This window comes from Clinocottus analis, unplaced genomic scaffold, assembly GCF_023055335.1.
Source record: "Clinocottus analis isolate CAN_PGR_092001 unplaced genomic scaffold, fCliAna1.0.p SCAF_20, whole genome shotgun sequence".
Lineage (NCBI taxonomy): Eukaryota > Metazoa > Chordata > Actinopteri > Perciformes > Cottidae > Clinocottus > Clinocottus analis.
The window spans coordinates 13676598-13696531 of record NW_027175932.1 but is presented as its reverse complement, the minus strand read 5'-3'; the positions used below and the strand labels follow the sequence as shown (position 1 = coordinate 13696531).

Below are 19934 nucleotides of genomic sequence, written 5' to 3'. Positions count from 1 at the left end.
GGTTTCCAGCAAAAACGCGTTCTACGTAAAACGCGCATCCGGAACTGCAAAAGTGAGAAAGCGTCGTCGCAACACGGAGCCTTTAACGGTGTTACAACGCAGCGCGTTTGCGGCACTTGGAGAGGCAGGCCCATGTGGTGTGTTAGTGAGCGGCCGACAGACTTAAGCACTTTCAGAAACCTTTCGCTTGATAATTTTGGCACGTGAATGTTGGTGTAGCCCGTTTTTCTACAATGTTGTTAGAAGCGCTGGCCGGTGATGAAACGGTTGTCTTCACAGCCACTGCAGGTAAGCCCTGAAAGAGGCCAGGAGGAGGTAGCTAGCTAGCTACCAACGTCAAATATGAACACTATTGCTACACTCGTTAGCGCGCAGCTAGAAAGCAGAGTGAGGACTGAGCTATTTAGTATTATCAGCTAGGAAGAGCTCATTTACTGTTAGTGATGTATGTTCTCCCTGTTTTATTACTACTGTGTTTTTCCTGTTTCATAATGGAACCGAGCTGCTGCCCACTCATGGTTGCACTTGCTGCAGTGATTTTGAGAGCGTTTGAAATTAGCTGAACACTTTCACTTGGTTGATATTTTGTTGACTCGTATGTGTCTGCTTGCCAACCATGAAGTGCCGGACTGCTGTATGACACCTGTTGTAGCCTCAGATAGTGTGACAGCTGACTATTATTAACGATGTCAAAAAATAGTAGCTGTAGTTTTTTTTTAAAGCGTCCACCCCAAACCACAGTCAAACTTTAGCAAGAAGCTTTTCGTAGGAAATAGGAAAAACAAACATGTTCCATTTAAACAAAACAAATCTAATTTGGGTCAATGGTCGTTTTCCCTTAATGTCCTAATGTTTTCAGTGACTTATGGCTTATATGGACTGTATTGTTATTATTATCAGCCGCATATCAAGTAATTATGGCAGTAGGGAAATACATTCGACTTGTTAGTTTACCAAAGAGCGTTGACTAGTCTCATTTTCCAACTGTAAAATACAACACTCAGCATGTCAACATTTTCTTCTTATAAAATAAAAATGTACGGGATTATTGAATTTATTTATTTTTCTTCTCACCTGTCTGTCCCCGGCCGTCAGCCTCTCTGCAGATCGAGGTGGAACCTGTGGGTCGGTGGTTCGAGGCCTACTTGAAGAGGAGGAACAGGACGGCATCAGCCTCCTTCCAGGAGCTGGAGGAGGAACAGGAGTCCTCTGAGGAGTCTGACGATGAGGAGTTCCAGCTGCAGGAGTACGCCATGCTCCGAACACTTGACCCCAAAGACTGGAAGGTATCGGTCAAAATGGGACTATAATGATTTTTTATTTAGTTGAGGAAATGTTTGAATGCTTCTTATTTATTCTCAGTTAATCACAGGTTTGCATCAGCTCTCCTCCTACATAATCTTCCTCTTGTCCTCTTAAATACAATGTAACAAAGAGAAATGTGTGACCGCTATAACGGGCCAGACATGTAATCCCTATATTGTTTGACTGGGGAGCTTCAACAAATGCTGCGTAAAATTAGAGTATAGTGAGAGTTGTCCATCATAGGTAACAAAGTGGCATCTTCAAACTGCTTATTCTGTCTGTACAATCGTAAAGCTAAACATATTCAATTAAGAATAATATAAAACTGCAAAAAAAGGAATACATCTGTGTGGCTGGAATGAGAAAATTACAGAATTTTAAAGAGAAACATCTTTAAATTAAATCAATTATCAAAATTTGACCGAAAGATTCCTTAACTGTTTTTCCATCCATCCGTTTTCCGCCACTTATCCGGAGTCGGGATGCAGTGACAGCTGGCCCAGCAGGCCGACCAAGGCTTCCCTCTCACCCGCAACACTTTCCCTCACTGTTGATGACAATACTCTGTATCTGCAGCCTGACACTCTTGAGCAACTTTCTGTGACATTTGATCAATATTGTATTCCTGAGCTGGACACACGGTTTCCTCGTATGAGCAGAAACCATCGATACGCAGGAGAGTTCATTAATAGACGGCTTGTCATTTGAACCCTCTCCTCACTCTTCACTTTGTCAGAATCAAGATCACTACGCTGTCCTCGGGCTCCCACACCTGAGATATAAAGCCACACAGAAGCAGATCAAAGCTGCCCGTGAGTACATTTCCTTTCCTCCTGCGTGTGTGGTTCATTCCTCGCGGTGGTGGCAGCGACTAATCCCGCTCACGTTCTCGGCTGTCTCTGAACAGACAAATCCATCGTGCTGAAGCACCATCCTGACAAGAGAAAAGCAGCAGGAGAGCAGATTGTGGAGGGAGACAACGACTACTTCACCTGTATAACTAAAGGTAAAGCACCGCCTCTAATTGTTTAGAGCATATTGCGTTACGTACAATAGTATAATGCCTTTCTAACGTACAGTATCAATCCATCCATCCTCTCATGCATTAGGCAAAAAAGAAACAGAACATTAAGACATTTTAAAACTCATTAATGACCTGTGTAAATCTAGCCGTCTCCTGTCAACAGACACAGCACCGAAGCATTCACAGATTTATGAATAAATGCCAGTGTTATGACTGGAGGAGGCTGAACTCACAGCTTTCTGTCTTTCTGTGAACCTCAGCTATAGAAACCCTGTCGGACCCCGTAAAGAGGAGAGCCTTCGACAGCGTGGACCCGACGTTTGACAACACCGTGCCTTCGAAAAACGAAGGCAAAGACAACTTTTGGGAAGTGTTTTCTCCCGTGTTCGAGCGAAATGCCAGATGGTCTTCCAAGAAGCACGTGCCCACACTTGGAACTATTGATTCCACCTTCGAAGAAGTCGACAATTTTTACTCTTTTTGGTAAGGAAAGAAAGCAAGAATACTTGATTTGATTAGAAGGATCTCAGGGATTGGTCGAACAAAAAGATTGAGCTGTGTCAAAAAGAAGTTGTTTTAACTTGTTGGTCATTTTTGTTGTTAAAGGTACAACTTTGATTCATGGAGGGAATTCTCATACCTGGATGAGGAGGAGAAGGAAAAGGCCGAATGGTAAGCCATCACGTGTCTCTGCTCCATTGAAGCGAGTCAAAGAGTCCATGTCTTTGACGTGCTGTCACTTTGTCAAACAGTCGAGATGAGAGGAGATGGATCGACAAGCAGAACCGAGCCTCCAGAACTCAGAGGAAGAAGGAGGAGATGAACAGAATACGAACACTAGTTGGTACAGTCCCTTAGCCAACACAAACACACACACACACACACACACACTGCAAGATGAATGAAACGCATTAATAATGTATTAACATTACATCAAGATGTTGAATGTTTTTGTAAAAACAACCCAATGTCTATGCAAAGAAATGGCCTCTTGAACATATATGAGTGAGACTGATGTGTTTGGCCTCACTGCAGATACCGCCTACAGTTATGACCCTAGAATAAAGAAATTCAAAGACGACGAAAAATCCAGGAAGGAGTCTGAGAAGAAGGCGAAGGTGGAGGCCAAGAAGAGGGAGCAGGAGGAGAAGGAGCGAGTAAGTCCCATTCAGTCCCTTTTTTTAATTTACATTTTTTCACAACTGTTACTCAAACAGGAGAAAGTGGTGCATTTGTTGCACTATTTCTAGCGCCCGATCAATCAACGTTTGGTGCTGTATGACGGTCATTCCTAAAGACCAGAGATTTCATTAGGAGCGCATAATGAAGCCTTTTATTAAACATTTACTGAGCCACAGAGGGGAGCTGCTTGTAGGTATTGTTCTGATATTTGCAGTCTGCTTATAACTTTGAATCTAATATAAAAAGGCCAGAGGACGTTCGGCTGGTAGGGAAAAAAAACAAAGCTTATTCAACACGTATGTTTTCATCAAACGTTTATATCTCCAAGATATTCTACGGTGATGAGGAAATGGCAGTAAAAACGGTCAGAAACCTTCATGATGCACAAATTCCCTCACATGCCTTACAGGCGCTGTCTTTGGTGAACTGGGTGAAAACAATTGGAAGTAAAAACTTGCCGATAGAGTTACTGTGACCCCGAAATGGAACCATGTCATCAGAAATATTGTTAAAATGTCTGCAGTGAAAATAAGTTGGACTGTAATATGGTTGACGGACTGCTTCACCCCCATAAGCCCCTCACCAGTAGACGAGTATCGAATGGTTTTGTCCCCGTTAAGCTCATCACTCTGTGTCCCGTGTGCTTCACAGGCTCGGCAGGCGGAGCTGGAGGTCGCTCGCTTGGCGAAAGAGAAAGAGGAAGAGGAGGCCAAGCAGTTAGCTCAGCAGGCCAAGAAGGAGAAGGAGATCCAGAAGAAGGCCATCAAGAAGGAGAGGCAGAAACTCAGGACCACCTGCAAGGTTTCTCTCTCTCTCACTCTTTCACACATTCACACTCTCACACTCACTCTCTCTCACACACACAGGACCACTTGAGATGTGGAGGAGTGGCGTCTGACCGCGTAGACCTGCACGAGTCTTAGCGCTTCGGTTGAAGTCGTTTCTGTCTCCCTCCACAGACCTGGAACTACTTTGCTGACAACGAGACGGAGAATGTGAAAATGATGGAGGAAGTGGAGAAGCTCTGCGACCGCCTGGAGCTGACGAGGTAGAGAAGTGAAATGATCTCCAACTGGTTTTGGAGGCATTCCTAAAAAGATCAGGACCCTAAAAGAATCAAGAACAGGTTTTGTTATCCAGTCTTTAGTCGCAACGGGCCCTCGAATAAAACAACGGCAAACGCATCAAACCTTTCATTTACACGGTAAATCCATTTGACACGTGTGAATGAAGTATACACTTATATGATCCAACCCAGCTCCATAATCTAAGCAATGATCCCAATATTTACCATAAATAAGACTCATAAACAACCCAGTGCTCCTTTAAGCAGCTCAGATATCGAGCGTCTGTCAACCTTTCTCACTGACGCTTTCTCATCTTTGTTAATCATCCTTGAATCTATATTTTTCCTCGGGATAAACACAACTTTACAAAGTACAACTATTGCTCAATGTTTATCCGTTAGTTTCAATTATAGTATTCGTTCTTACATATACTCATAATAATGTGAACCTATTTGTATATATTTGTTGTAATATTCTTTTCAAAGGCATTTTATTGCATCTCTATTTTATTTTTTTTCTTTATTGTTTTATTGGACAGTTTTTGCTGCACAATGTTTTGAATATATCTTTGTAATGGTCTCTATGCTTTGATATCTTCATGTACTACATGTAGTTTCACTCATGCATGTGGTGCATGAGAGGGTTAACTGTATTTTATGGCACTTGTTTCCAGCCTGCAGTCTCTGAATGAAATCCTGGCCTTGGGCTCAAAAGAGGATAGCAAGGTCGCAGTGGAGAAGCAGGTAATTGAGTTTTTTCAAGATTCTTTGTGCCATTTGTATTTTTGATAAGATGAGATGCACAGCGAAGACCACCAGGAGACGCTCACATGCAACTCCCCTCAGATGCAGGAGGTGAACGCTCAGCTGCAGAGGGAGAAGGAGGCCGAGATCCAGACGAGGCAAACGGTCCGCAGCGCCGAGCAGGCCAGCGGGGCCGGAGGAGCGGGGGGGAAGGGCTGGAACGAGGAAGACCTGCAGCTGCTCATCAAGGCCGTCAACCTGTTCCCCGCTGGGACCAACGCCAGGTACACGACGCCTCGCACGGGACGCCTCGCACGGGACGCCTCGCACGGGACGCCTCGCACGGGACGCCTCGCACGCGACGCCTCGCACGCGACGCCTCGCACGCGACGCCTCGCACGCGACGCCTCGCACGCGACGCCTCGCACGCGACGCCTCGCACGCGACGCCTCGCACGCGACGCCTCGCACGCGACGCCTCGCACGCCTGTTTGTTTAGACATTTACTTTAGGGTTGTTGTGATGACATGCTACCTTTTTGGGCCTAATTATTACTTTTCTATGATTTTATTTTACTGCCTACAATACTATTAACTTAACATTTTCTTTTTTTATGACACTTTACTATGACCTAATATTTCTTTAATGGTATTTTATACTGTGATCATTTTTAATGGCATACTATGATTTCTCTTGACTGTTTTATGCCAGTGTGTGAATATGTTATGTAATGCTGTGACCTAGTGTCGTTTCATGCGACACTATACGATGACTTTCATATGACATGCTTTACAAATTCAAATCATTTTTTTAAATAACCTTGACAACAAATAGGTACACTTTCATGGTATATTATAGTTTTAATTGACCTACTAAACTATGACCTTTTGTCTTGGGAACAATTACACTTAGACTTCTACCATCTTTTTCCACATACATAATAAACTATGACCCTTGTTTTTCATGATACTATGATTAAACCAAATCACTGTACTGTGACGTTTTGATGGCATAGAATAATTCAACTTCCATTTTTATGTGACGTGAATTCGTTCCTCGCAGTGTTTATCCTAAATAAAATAGCTGTACGCATCCTCTTGTAGGAGAACGGGGCCGATTCAGTATTAAAACCATTTGTTTAGTGACTAAGGTTGGCTCATATTTTCATTCTAGCTTATTTTTCTCCTGAGTTTGCCTCAGTAATAATCACAAAATATGTAGCCAGTCTGCCACGATCAGCTGTAAAGAACAGGTATCAGTATTAAATGAATTTCAAAATGAATTCTGGTAACTTTATGAATGTTTTCCCTTTTCAGATGGGAGGTTATTGCAAACTACATGAACCTGCACTCCACCACTGGCATGAAGAGGACCGCCAAAGATGTCATCAACAAAGCCAAGAATCTACAACGGCTCGGTGAGCTCACATCTAGTTCAGGGTCCCGCATTCAGTCGGTTAACGCGAAGAAAACCTTGTAGACGGGAAGGCTGCATATCTAGTTTTGTTTTGGTCATCTCCACAGACCCAACGCAGAAAGATGAGATAAACCGAAAAGCCTTTGAGAAGTTCAAGAAGGAACACGGAGCCGTGGCTCCGACCATCGACAACGCCGTGCCGTCAGAGAGGTTTGATGGTGAGTGCAGCTGCACTGTGACACAAGACTAAGTCACGCTGAGGGAAGTATTGTCACAATAACGTGTCGCCCGCATTCACAGGCACCGGCAGTGCCGCCTCCTGGACCACAGAGGAGCAGAAGCTTCTGGAACAAGCCCTGAAGACGTACCCGGTCAGCACAGCCGAGAGGTGGGAGAAGATCGCTGTCGCAGTCCCGGGACGGAGCAAGAAAGACTGTATGAAGCGGTACAAGGTGAGAGAGTCCAGCAACCGGCAACTCGCTGTTTGTCCGTGTCGGCAGAATCTAACACTCCCCCTCTTTCTGACAGGAACTGGTGGAGATGGTTAAAGCCAAGAAGGCCGCACAGGACGGTGCAGGAAAGAGTAAAAAATGACAAGAACCACAAAGAATAGTATTCGTGTTATTTTAACATTATTGTGTTGGTCTTTATTTTATAATAAAAATTAAAGGAGGAGGAAATACATGTGATATTTAAATTATTTTGTGTGCTGTACATGTTGGGTAACTAGTCCTCAGTGTCGGTTCATGTCCTCATCCAGAACATTCCACTGCGGATCTGGTTGTAGTCTGGCAGCTGTTCAATTGGACCTGAGGGAGAGGACAGTTTAATATTTCATCATAGGTTTTATTATTCACTTGCTCTGCCGATCAGGACGAACGTACCAACGGCGGCGATGGCAGGAGCTTTGTTGAAGATGTATTTAGTACAAACATCCTTGATGGTCGTAGCATCGATAGCCTGGACAGGCGGGAAAAAACATTTCATTTAGCAATAGATCTTTCTTCCTAAAGTCACCTGAAGCAAAGCGTGCATACAATAACTTACTTCATGGAAACAGGATGTTGACATGAGCCATAAAATCATTCTAAATTGGTGAACAATGTATTGGCTGAGACAAAGGCAATACGAGTTATGAATTGGAGAGCTTGTTCAATATTTTCATGGAGTCTAAGGCCTAAAATGTTTTGGCAAAATATGTAGATGCCTGATTAATCATTCAATATTCCTCACCTAGCTCTCTGCCTCTTAATATAAGAAATTACACTTGATGCATCATTACTTTAAACTCATTAAATCATTTGGGACGCCTCTGAATTAAAACCTCTGTCCGTTGACTGGATCCACTCACATCTATTCTGGCCTCCAGCTCATGGAGAGGGATCCTCCGGCTGTAGCACAGCATCTGTCTGCCAATGTCCTCACAGATAGGAGTGGATCCTGGAGTGAATAGTAAGTGTTTATAGTTAAAGTCATATACACCAAATAAGAACATTCATTGCATAGAATATCCAAAAAGTCACAACAGAGATGGACAAAGACCTTTGAAGATTGAACCAAGTGGACGCTTGTGCCGAACCCTTCACCATCTAATAGATCAAAACCAAAGCGCTACATTCTGCTTTTGGGATTAAGGGGGCGGGACCTCACCATCGAGATGCAGCAGCATGTTGGTCTTCAGCAGGTTTTTGGCTCGTGCCACCTCGCCCTCCGTCACACTCGTGCACAGAGACATCCTATCAGGGAGCAACAAGATTCATCATCCGTCGTTACATTTGGACCTGGAAGTAGATGCAGCTGCACAAACAAAGAGGGACCGTCTGAGCGTGTCCTCACCATTCCATCTGAGTGAAATGCATCATTTCGTCGATGGTGCCGGGCTCACACACCATGTAGAGCCCCCACAGGCCGGTGTCTGTGTAGCAGGTGTTGAAGGACTGGAAGCTGTGGCACAGGTTCCCCTGACAGGCCATCTGAGCCAGTTTACTGGACAGATTCTGTTCACAGAGGACACAATGCGACAGACACGGTTACAGGATGGGAAGCCCAACCAGTGCTGCAGGCTTCACTACCACATACGGAAATATCCTTCACTTTGTCACAGTAGCAGACCGTGAAATCCTTAATGAGCTAAATAGAAATAACCGACACACTGAGCCAGAAAGGATATAGAGGTCAATACGTCTTGACTGGCGTGACATCACTGAACAAGCGGTCTGGGAGTTGTCTCGGGCAGCTTTGAGTTCTTACTACAAACTAAAGTAAACGGGAGTTGAGGCGTCATCAGTACTCACCACTCCTCCACCAAACGAGCGGTCCCAGTTTCCAATCAGTGTGTTGGCCACCATGAGCGGGATGGTGTCGGGGTGCGACCAGCCAACCGCCTCCACTGCAATGGCGATGTGAGCCAGAGGCATCTTGTCGTCACGCACACGGATCTGAGGAGACAGCAGAACTCACAAACTCATATTCCTACTTTGCTATTCCAACACATCTCTTTCAAATAAACAGTCGATTTACTTGACAAAATTAAATTTGTTCAGAAAAAGAGAAAAACTCAAAAACAACAATAATGCATGGCATTAGGCTCAAGACTTCAACCTTACCTCACTTCCTGTGAAGTGGCATGGAGGAAGCTCCGGGGCTTCTCCTCTGTACACGCCAGGAAGTTTTCCGAAATGATACTTGGCCAAATCAATGAGCTCATCGTGTGAAACCCCTGATCAAAAACACACAATGTCGTTACTTCGGTCTGGCGTGAGTTATGAACAGTCAGCAGAAGATCCTACATCAGCCGATGACGCATACAGAACTATCCAGCATCGATGGAGGTTTGTCGTTTCATATCAAAGTAGAACCAAGCATGCGAGGAGATGAACAGCTCTGACCTCCAGCAGCAGCCAGCACGATCCTCGGGCCTTTGTAGTGAGTCGTGATGTACTCCACCAGGTCACCTCTGTTGATCGTCCTGCAATGAAACGCAACCGACTTACAGCGTGAAAGAAAAGGCAAGAGAACGCAGGAGAGCGCAGTACATGAAGCACCCTGAGATCTGGGGTTTGGGTTTACTTGATGTTCTCGGTGGGGCCCAGGATGGTCCTGCCCAGGGCCGTGGACTGGTACGCAGTCGCGTGCAGGTAATCGAAGACCACTTCCTGCAGATTGGTCTCCACTTCCTGCATCTCTCTGAGGATCACCCCTCGCTCCCTCTCGATCTCTGCCTCCCCCAGTGTGCTGTTCTGGATGATGTCCGCCAGGATCTCCACAGCTGGTGGAGAAAAGAAAAGCAGGAGCGTTTTTTATATTTGGGTAGACGGAGCGATCACTTCTTTTTATGATTCAAACTCATCAGCCTGGTTCAGTTCAGCGTACCTTTGTGCTTTGCTATAATTTGCTTTTTTTTGGTTGACCACCTCCATCAACCTCTGTATATGATTTCCTAAATTTCGGCAAGAGGAGAAGTCTGAATGTGCTTCTTGAAATGTAACTGTAGTTAAAACTATGACAGTAAATGGAACTTTCATTTTGTTTTGGGCGACCCCCAGTGGACAAAAGCGGTAGTGTTTCCATGAGCGCCACTAAGTCATAAAGATCTGCAGCTGTCAGAGTCACTTTAGAAACCCTCTCACGTCACTGCAGCTCAGTCTGAAGGAACTTCTGGTGAACCTGTGCTGCACAGATTGTTCCGTCTGATTTGCTGCTTCATCTACGATGATTTGTGTATGCGACACCAAAGAGAACCCCTCGCGTCACGTTTATGTCATCTCATATGAAATTATCTGCAACGAAACAACTGATATGCTACCAGTCTTCATCACCCTGGTGGCGGTGTGGTCATGCCCTCACCGCTACATTCAGCGGCTCTGCCCTGCTGGACCGTACCTCGAGGAAGATCTTTAGAGAACGCTTTGGCGTAGTACACGGTTTGCTCTCGGGACGTGTAGGCGTTCAGGTGAGCCCCCATGTTCTCAATCTCCAGCTCCAGATCCAACTGGGAGCGCTTCCTGGTGCCCTGTCACACACATGCAAGCGGTGAACAAACCTTTTAGTTGTTTTGATTTATTACATCACCCTAAACATGTCAATGTATCCATTTTGTTCACTAGTCCTTTTTGTCTTTATAAATGCTGCACTGTCACCATCTCACCTTGAATGCCATGTGTTCCAGGAAATGCGCAGTGCCGTTATTTCTCTCATTCTCGTAGCGGCTGCCGGCATCTATCCAGAGGCCCACCTGTACGAAATCAGCAATGAATATCCTCAGGTTAATATCTACCAAGTCTCTACGGCTGCTGTTACAGAACCTGAGATCTGTGATGTCTTCTGTAATGACGGAGCTCAACTCTTTATTACGCTTTGGGATAAAACCCCTTGAAATGTGCCCAACTTGTGAAGAGTTGACCTCAGGTCTCGAGACTACAATATATTGAAACAAAACCACAGAATGTAACTGGGCTCTTTTTTATTATTATAACTTCATATTGCCGACACTTGCAACTTATCATTGGTTACCAATTTAAGAGGAATCATCATCTAAAAAGGTGCCAACAATGTTGTAAGTGAGGCACAGTTTAGTCTTTATATCAGGGCTTTTGATTTGCTCCCCTAAAAACAGAAATTAGATAATTGTGTCTTGAATTACACCATTATAGTTTTGGCTTAAAGGGTTTAGTTTCCAAAAAAAGGAGACATTTAATTGTAGTTATGGATTTGTAGCAAATAAACAGCAATTCTGTCTGTGTGTGCGTGCGTGTGTGTGCGTTTTAAGGTAACCTGCTCCATCTCACCGTGCAGGTGGTCAGCCCAGCGTCCTCAGAAGACACCCGCAGGCCGTTCTCCAGAGTGGTCGTCTTTGTCTCGGGGACATTCAGAGCCACCTGCTGAGCCGCCTGCGTGGCCAACAGCCGGCGCGGTGCGGCTGGGAGCTGCAGGCGGGGGACACACGGCGATGAACGGTCATGATGATACTGCAAAAAGTGGGACAGTGACGTCAGCTGTTAGAGGCCACAACATTGTTGTCAACTGGCATATTAATAACCCATTTCGTCGTTTTACTGAGCTCACAGGTCAAACTTCGGATATTACTTTTTAAAAACTCATCTCGCCATAGACCAGCATGTAGCGACTGCGAGCTAACTTGTTAGCAAACAGAGCCTGAGCGGCCATGACGAGGTGGTTTCCTTCGTTCCGCTGGACCGTGAGACCTGCCAAATAAGCGTTGTATCAGAAACAAGACTGTTAACATGTACTCTTACCCTGCGTAAAGCATTTGTCTTCAGTAAATGTCTCTGAAGGAGATACTTCCCAGCAGACGTAAAGCGCTGCAAGGACGCCGCCATATTGTTTATCTGTCACACTGCGCAGGAGCCGGCTCCGATGACGCGTTCCTACACAACATCCGCTGGGGAAAATAAAAGCCGCAGGACTATTTAAAACTACAAAGTAGTCCTACAGATGTTATAGTGTTAAGAAAAGTTTTGATAGCAAATAAAATAAAGGCATATTTACATTTTATAAATGTAAATTTATTTAATAAAAGCCGCAGGACTATTTAAAACTACAAAGTAGTCCTACAGATGTTATAGTATTAAGAACAGTTTTGATTGCAAATAAAATAAAGGCATATTTACATGTTACGAGTAAATTGATGGCTTGATGAAAACTAAACACATTTAGGCGTCGTAAACAATATGTATTTCCAACTTTTTAGATTTAATTAAACATACAACTTTACTGACTTTGCTGCTTTGCTGGTTAAGTGAACCCCGTGGTCAGGTTTATTTTGAAAGGGTTTGACAGCTGGGAGGCGGAAGTGTGGTTTTAGCTTACCGCGAATTTTCTTCTGAGGGTCTCAAGACTGTCAACCTCTTCACAGTGAGTAGCAGGGCCACGCGAGGACAAAATAGGGTTTCGTGCACAGTACGTAGTCAGCTAACGTTTGCACTATTTCTTCAATTTAATATTAAGTTGCGTATCTTTTTCAAGCTTCCAAGTAACGTGTGTGTTAGCTGCTGCTAACTCGTAGCCTAAACTTTAGCCTATGCATTAAACCAGCAGTCGACAGCCATTATCTGTGGTGTTGCTTCCAGGTGGCTGGCGGCGAAAATCTAATGGAAGGTGATCTGGAAGACGGGGAGCTTTCCGGCTCCGGCTCGGACACTGAGATGGGCACCGCTGTCGCGGCGCCAGCTCGACCCCAGGTTCCTCCGGCGTCCAGCGGCCAGTCCTTCCACGACCGAGCCGCTGCACAGCGCTCTGCCGCCGCCTACCGCAGCACCGGGAGGACGGTGGAGTCCAGCGACAGTGACCCGGACTCGTCCGACGAGGAGGCGACCGTTTGGCGCCGGAAGCGACAGAAAGTTACCAACGTCCTCCAGCGGCCTGCCTCCGCCGCCCGGCCCGAGCCGACCCGCATGCCCGTCTCCGGCGCGCCGGGAGGCCGCAAGGTGAACAACATTTGGGGCTCTGTGGTCCAGGAGCAGTGCCAGGATGCCGTCGCTGCAGAGCTGGGCATATTCGGCATGGAAGGTGAAGTGAGCATGTCCAGCAGAAATGTGGAGACGTATAACTTTGTGCTGGCCCGAAAGATAATGGAGAAGGAGAGGGAGATGGAGAAACAGGCGAATAATGACGGAGAGGTGAACATGCTGGACGCCCAGCTGGAGGAGTACATGAAGGACCGGGGCTCGGAGGAGAGGGACGCCAAGAGGAAGAGGCCGGCTAAAGAGAGGCTGGGCCCCAGGGCGGAGATGGACATCAAGGGCCGGTATGAGATCACTGAGGACGACCCCGATGACAAGGTGACGGAGGAGATTGCACACAGGCTGCAGGAGCCCAAAAAGGATCTGATAGAGCGCATCGTCGCAGTCATCGGAAAGAAGAAAGCCATCGAGCTGCTTGGAGAGACGGCCGCACTGGAGGAAAGCGGCGGCGTGCACACCATGGACGGCAGCAGGCGAAGGACGCCTGGCGGGGTGTATCTCAACCTGCTGAAGAACACGCCCAGCATCAGCAAGTCCCAGATCCGGAAGATCTTCTTCGACGAACACCAAAAAGAGTGCAAGAGCAAGAAGGCCGCCCAGAAGAGGAGGCGCTACATGCTGGCCAAGAAGATGAAGCAGGCCATCGGCACGCTGAACCTGCAGGAGCACGACGACGTCTCCAGGGAGACTTTCGCCAGCGACACTAATGAGGCCTTGGAGTCACTGGAGGAAGGCGCGGACGACGAAGAGGAGGCTCAGGAGGAAGCCGCTGTGGGCATCGAGGAGACCGCAGCGGTGGTCTACAACGCTGCAGACCTGGAGGTCTTTTGAGGGATGCCCATTTGAACTCTGGGAAGTTTTGAACATTGTTCATTTAGGATTACAAATACAACAAAGCACTGCATAAGTATGTTCTCCTCTGCGTCCAGAATCTCACCGCTGTGTCCTTTTTTGTCTGTTTCTTTTTGTTTTTCCTTCCTTAGCAATACAAGAACAGTTCACGTTTGAGGAAATGTTGGTTTTGTTCAGTACGGCATGGATTTGTAGATTGCAGCACATGTGAACAGTGAGTGTGATACAAATGGTGTTTGCCTTTAAATCCAATTCTTATTCATCAAAGTGAAGCACTCTTTTTCATTTTCTAATATTGTTTTTTGTTTGTTCGTGTTCATTAGGATATAACGAGAACTTGATTTCTTAACTCAATTTGTGTGGAACATAAATAAATGACTTAAAATGCATTGTTCACTGGGTTTTTTCAATGCTGCTCACTGTAGAGTATTGCAGAAGCATTGTGATCTAGAGCCAGTTGATTGATCCCAATACAGAAAGTAGTTTAATTTATAAACGAGAGGAAGCATGATATGAAAAGTGTGACACACAATATGTAAACCTCAAAGTAAGCCACGTTAGAAAGATAAACTATCACTTGAAGTTCCAGTGGGTAGGATGTAGGGGGATCTGTTCGGATCAATGGAATACATTATTCATAAGTATGTTTTTATTATTGTGTAATATCGACTGAAACTAAAGCTGTCGTGATGAGTCCCTCACACACCGCTATGTTTTCTACAGTCGCCCGGAACAGACAAACCAAACTGTTGACTGTGTTTGAGTTATCAGGAGAAACTGGGACTACAAATTCATTGCAGTTGAAGATATTTCGTGTGACAACCAACCACAGCCACAGCCACACTTTCCTTATCATCACGTCAACAACAACAATTCAGTCACGGAAATTAACTCGCACAATCTTCAGCAAGAGAAGTTGCCTAATTTGCATAATGTAATGGAAGCTGTAGGAGACAGGAACAATTGTATTATCTTTATTTAAAAGGGACCTTGTACAGTTCAAACTTAAATGTCACCATTTGATGCCTTGTACTAGATTATAACTTCAGCTAATTTGCATCTGTGGTCCTTTGGCAGGTCATAACAAACATAACGCTATAGCAAACAGTACAGGATCAAAGACAATACAACATTGTGGTGAGAAGAACACACAAGACACACTATACAAAGATACAGAGCAGCACATTAAAAGTAAGCAATAAAAACCACAATTTAGCTGAATGAATACAGCGCTGAGCAGCTTTTTAACTGTTTTTTTTTTAAGATCAACATTTCTTTTTACATATAAACAGCAGCTTGCTTTGGGTGGAACTGTTATGAGGTTTTGCCTTTTGAGTATGTTTGAGAGTTGCCTGGTGTTTTTTTAATATTAAAGTTTGACATAGAAATCTGCCTCACATTACAGGCCGTGTGGCCGTGTATCATCTCCAATAAACGGCTCCAAGTCAGGGTTTGATTCCCGCTCCTGTATTTTTAAGCGTAGACTGAGACATGATGACTGGATGTTTGGTTCATGTCACAGAGACACACACAGTGGACGAGGCGAGTGACTGACTGAGGTGATATGTTTTAGTGTGACAGTGAAGAAACATTTACATCCCGCTCTGTCAGGCAGGGTGGGATCAGCGGCGGCTTTGAGCGATTCATTTTCAGTCTGGATGTGGAGCGTGAGTCTCCTCTCTGCTAAGGCTTTGTTTCACTCAGACGTATGATGACCTCATGGAGACGTTACATTACAAAACAGCACTTCACCCTCATTTCACTGAATGTATTGTCCACACCTATAGGATGCTGAAGGAGAGGCCTGGTGAAAACAGGACCATGCACAGCACTTGACTATAATAATCCAGACTTTCTGAGGAAGCTGACAATGAACACAGCACCGAGAAAGCTTTCAGAAGCTCCTGATGCTCGAGCTCTCCTGCCTCTGCAACACGGCCGAGAAGGAAAGCCTCTCCTCCTTTGGCCGGCAGGACTGTGTCTAAAGACCGGCGAAGCATTTACAGTCCAACATTTGAACTTATAAATAAAAAAAAGAAAAAAGATTTAAAAGGTTCTGCATTTTGAAAAGTGCAGTTTAGTTGACAAGCGATGAATCTGGAGTTTTGAGGGACTAAAATATATCTTCAGGAGTTCGTTATGGGCCTTCCTATTTAATTGTTCAAGCAGGGGAAATAATTATAATAAGGCTACTGGTTCATTCATTCTGAAATAACATCAGTAATAGCTTTACTCACAGAATACCGGATTCACAAGTTCTCTAGTTTTTATCCAGAAATGCTTACAACCGTGGTGCTGCACATTAAACGTGTCCAGAAGTTACTGCATATTTATCTGTGCAAAACAAAGCCGACGAGTTGATTGACTAGTAACACATACTTTGTTCACGATACAGTTAATATTATTCTGTCAATAATTTAGTCAACTGCCTCCATCCTAAAGAAGTAAATGACATAAGCAATAAATGCCTCGTGTCATCCACTGGTACCCACCCTGGCTCTTAATCCCAAATTAAGTTGCGCCCTGTGCTTGTACATTAGCAGCTCTGGGACCACGTCCATCACCAAAGAGACAAACTCGGCCACTTTCCAGTAGTTCAAGACGTCTCGTTTCCTCAGAACCTGCCACATGGAGGCTGCCATGAGCTGGAAAGGAGGAACCAGGAGGCGCAGCGACGCCAGAGGTAAGGCCTCACCTGAAGAATAGAGAAGGAGTCAGACGCAGTGAACGCAGCTGACCTTTCTGTCAACCATCTGATGTGTTATCTGCCAACAAAAGGCAAAATCACATTTGTCAAATTAATGATCAGACTGTACGATGATGGAGAGTCAGACTGAGGCTGATATTTACAGTTATTCTGGGATTCATTTGGCCAAAATAATTAGTTTGTAATTACACAATAAAGTGATGTATTTATTCACAACTTAAACTCACCACGAATGGGAGGACAGCAAATAGCTTTGCTGCCCCAAGTAGACGCTGCTATCCATTAGCTAACCCTTACAGGACTGTGTTAACCACCCTGCGTTGGAGACGTGTGTTTTGATGTATTGTCACTTATGACACTTCATGTGATATCTAAAAATAAAACTGTTTCAAATGATCCATGTCCGTGTCCTGTGTCCATCATAGCGAGGCCTTGTGTGACCTACTACACTATTATGTGTCCATGTACTGCAGGCACATCCCGCTCTTTAGTCAAACACATGCACTGATCAAATGGAGGTGTTGGTCCACTTCCAGTCACTTATCATCTGCGTTAAACATCCTGTGGTTCTGGTTCCAGAAACATGCTTTTCTAGACGAGCGAGGCGGAGAACGGCAGGTTTGCACAGTGTCGCTTCTCGTCTCCATCTTTTTGGATGTATTTGTTCTTGCACCTACCAGACATGACAAGTGGGTGGCAGCAAAGGTCTGATGATGATGATGATGATGATGAGGATGATAGTGGCGGCGGCAGCATGGCTCTGGTGTTCTTTGATAAAACAATCAGTCAAGTGTGGATGTAATAGTTTCATGACGCTTTCCTGGTATTAACTATGTAATTTAGTACACATTATGAGGAAATAAAGACCATGTTCTAAAAGGGTTATTTTAGTGAAGAATGCTGAGTTTATGAACAATTGTGTAATTTCCGTGTGCATGTACGAAGAGTCTTAAGAAGTTATGGCAGCTTAGCAGCACGATTCTTACCACCTTCTCTAAAATGTACGGTCCTTTAAAATCAAGAATTTCTGAATACAAAATAGTTTTTAAAAGAAGAGATACGAGACATGCAGCTTTTCTACGGCCGTGAGCCATACGTGCACGTTGGGCCGGCTATATTAATGCTCTGAACGTGGTTCTCAACCTTTTTTTTAGTGATGAACCCCCTAAAAAAAGGTAAAAGCCAGGAGAACAAGTCTTGTGGTGTGTAGACCTTTCACAGTCCACATCATTCTGTGCGTATGTGACCCGTGCAGCTTCCATGCTCAGTGCGCACCAGGAACAGTGAACTAGCGTACAATTTAACTCCCAGTATTTGCCTTACAGAGAGAGTTTTTTACTCGAGCTGAACAGAGCTCGGTAAACAAATGCCCCGCCTGCATCGGCAGCTGCAGCTAAATCAAAGTGAAAAGTACACAGTCTCCTCACAGCTCCGGGCTTTAATGGTGGTGGTGGTTTGTCAGCCGCTGCGCCTTGAAATGATCATTATCTCTGCTCATGGCTGCCACATGAAAAGCAGAAACACGTTTTTTAATCCCACCTCTTATGGCTGTTTTTTTCCTTCTTCTTCTTTCTTTTCTGTTTTGAAATATGCTGGCAGATGTGTCTCTGACAAGTCGCCAGTGTGTACATCATGAGTCCGCGCTGCAATTAGGCGTGCTGATAAAAGGCTGGTGATCGCTTTCCTGCAATCTCGCTCCCCGGTCACTTCCTGTGCTCCTGAGCATTTATTGCGTTTGTTCTCATTAAGGGAGCCGCGGGGCCGGCGGTCACACGACGGCTTCGCTTTCATGGGCCATGAAAGAACATGTGTGAGTTTGCAGCAGGGGACGGATGCTCTCTGTCTCGTCTCGTTCACGTGGAACTGTTGCACGCAGTCTCTGGTCTCAGGACCTCTGTATCTGTCACCTGGCAACGAACTTGTTGCCTGGATACGACACGCTGTTTCTTACTTCCATTGGATCGCACACAGGCCCGGGGTTGAAAGAGTTGTTTCTTTGGACAGGGGAGGGGCTGCATGATGTCAGCGTGCAGACAGATTGACAACAAATGAAGAATGCTAATGTGTTTTCGTTGTTGTTGGGTGAAGATAAGCATTATTTCTGACAGATGCCGCATCTGAGCGTCTGCTCTTTGGGATCCGTCCACGAGCAGTTTGGAGGATGAACGGCTCCCCGCCTGCCATGCCAGAAATCAGGAAATCAGAAGATGCTCTTTAAAGACTTCTTCCTCCCTCTCTAATGATCACACGAGCCGAAGCAAATCTAAATTTATTGGCGCTCTCCTGCTGACCCATTACGGCTAATCTCGGAGACGTTGACGGGGAGGCCAGAACGCCGCCGCCGCCGCCGCCAGACCACAGATCTATGCTCCGGCAGAAGGAGAGGATGTGGTTTCCAATGTGTCCTTGTCTCATGTGACCTTGAAGAACAGCAGCAAAGGTGAGTTAGATTACATCATCGGAGGACGGCTGGGAACAGGCAGTGACTCATCACTTTCACCGAAAACAAAGGTGACCCAGTTGGGAGGAGAAAAGAGACGACGGTCACGTTCATGACGTGTGTCAGCTCTGAGGATGATGTCACTTTAGTCCCAAGACTTACTGTTGTCGAGCAACATTTGTCTCATGGTGCGTCGCGGCTCCATCTCTTCTTCTGGAGATCATCGGTCCAGAACGTTCTCAGTGAGGCTGGAGCTGGTACGACACACAGGGATAACCTTGAGCCACACACTCATGAGTTTCTCATCCTAGAAGTCTGATTTTAAAGACAGGAAGTCTTTCACTTATCTCTGAAAGCAACTTCATGCTGAGAAGTTATGACAACCTGTTCATGGACTCGTGCAAACACACCTGCAGCTGTCAGCAGCAGCTCAACCAAACAAGCTCACCGACTGGACGCAATTCAACCAAATACAACGAGTTGAGAAGAAGCCAACGTGGTGTAGTGTCAGCCGGGATGCATGTGCTGCCACGTGACCTGACGTAGAGGCGTGTGCGTTTCTAGCATCTGAGGATCTGGTTGACTGTCACAGCATTCATCCAACTCATGTTCAGCAGCTGTTTTCATCCAAACAGCTTTGATAAACCTGTTTATGTTGAAAAGACACTGCGTGTAATGACCGATGGGACTAGAACTGACGCTGGAGAGGCAGCTCGA

General features: G+C 45.3%; 3 protein-coding genes across 4 annotated transcripts; 2 read left to right on the top strand and 1 right to left on the bottom strand.

Annotated features, from left to right (window-relative positions):
- Positions 1–96: 96 nt before the first annotated feature.
- On the top strand, positions 97–7412 carry dnajc2 (DnaJ (Hsp40) homolog, subfamily C, member 2). Its single transcript, XM_068587030.1, has 16 exons — positions 97–288; positions 1096–1286; positions 2042–2117; positions 2213–2311; positions 2590–2812; positions 2936–3001; positions 3082–3173; positions 3365–3486; positions 4163–4312; positions 4471–4559; positions 5252–5321; positions 5424–5605; positions 6637–6737; positions 6844–6954; positions 7037–7188; positions 7265–7412. The coding sequence occupies exons 1-16, from the start codon at positions 234–236 to the stop codon at positions 7328–7330; spliced, it is 1845 nt and encodes a 614-aa protein (XP_068443131.1). The 5' UTR covers positions 97–233; the 3' UTR covers positions 7331–7412.
- On the bottom strand, positions 7352–12129 carry pmpcb (peptidase, mitochondrial processing subunit beta). 2 transcript variants are annotated; one of them, XM_068587031.1, is made up of 13 exons: positions 11992–12129; positions 11524–11703; positions 10884–10970; positions 10619–10748; positions 9806–10004; positions 9625–9704; positions 9343–9455; positions 9031–9174; positions 8573–8733; positions 8387–8472; positions 8088–8176; positions 7621–7696; positions 7352–7545 (listed from the first exon to the last, which is right to left on the bottom strand). In XM_068587031.1, the coding sequence occupies exons 1-13, from the start codon at positions 12073–12075 to the stop codon at positions 7481–7483; spliced, it is 1494 nt and encodes a 497-aa protein (XP_068443132.1). In that variant the 5' UTR covers positions 12076–12129; the 3' UTR covers positions 7352–7480. The 2 variants fall into 2 exon arrangements, with proteins under 2 accessions (XP_068443132.1, XP_068443133.1); XM_068587032.1 differs by having other exon boundaries at positions 11524–11661; positions 11992–12080.
- Positions 12130–12549: 420 nt separating this feature from the next.
- phax (phosphorylated adaptor for RNA export) lies at positions 12550–14459 on the top strand. Its single transcript, XM_068586614.1, has one exon. The coding sequence runs from the start codon at positions 12847–12849 to the stop codon at positions 14047–14049; it is 1203 nt and encodes a 400-aa protein (XP_068442715.1). The 5' UTR covers positions 12550–12846; the 3' UTR covers positions 14050–14459.
- The last annotated feature ends 5475 nt before the right edge of the window (positions 14460–19934 follow it).

Coding starts and splice junctions, on each gene's coding strand:
- dnajc2 (XM_068587030.1), top strand. CDS start 234: ATGTTGTTAGAAGCGCTGGCCGGTGATGAAACGGTTGTCTTCACAGCC. Junction 2,118..2,212: donor GAAGCAGATCAAAGCTGCCC/GTGAGTACATTT, acceptor GTCTCTGAACAG/ACAAATCCATCGTGCTGAAG. Junction 4,560..5,251: donor GACCGCCTGGAGCTGACGAG/GTAGAGAAGTGA, acceptor ACTTGTTTCCAG/CCTGCAGTCTCTGAATGAAA.
- pmpcb (XM_068587031.1), bottom strand. CDS start 12,075: ATGGCGGCGTCCTTGCAGCGCTTTACGTCTGCTGGGAAGTATCTCCTT. Junction 8,734..9,030: donor GCTCGTTTGGTGGAGGAGTG/GTGAGTACTGAT, acceptor CTCTGTGAACAG/AATCTGTCCAGTAAACTGGC. Junction 8,473..8,572: donor CATTTCACTCAGATGGAATG/GTGAGGACACGC, acceptor GCTCCCTGATAG/GATGTCTCTGTGCACGAGTG.
- phax (XM_068586614.1), top strand. CDS start 12,847: ATGGAAGGTGATCTGGAAGACGGGGAGCTTTCCGGCTCCGGCTCGGAC.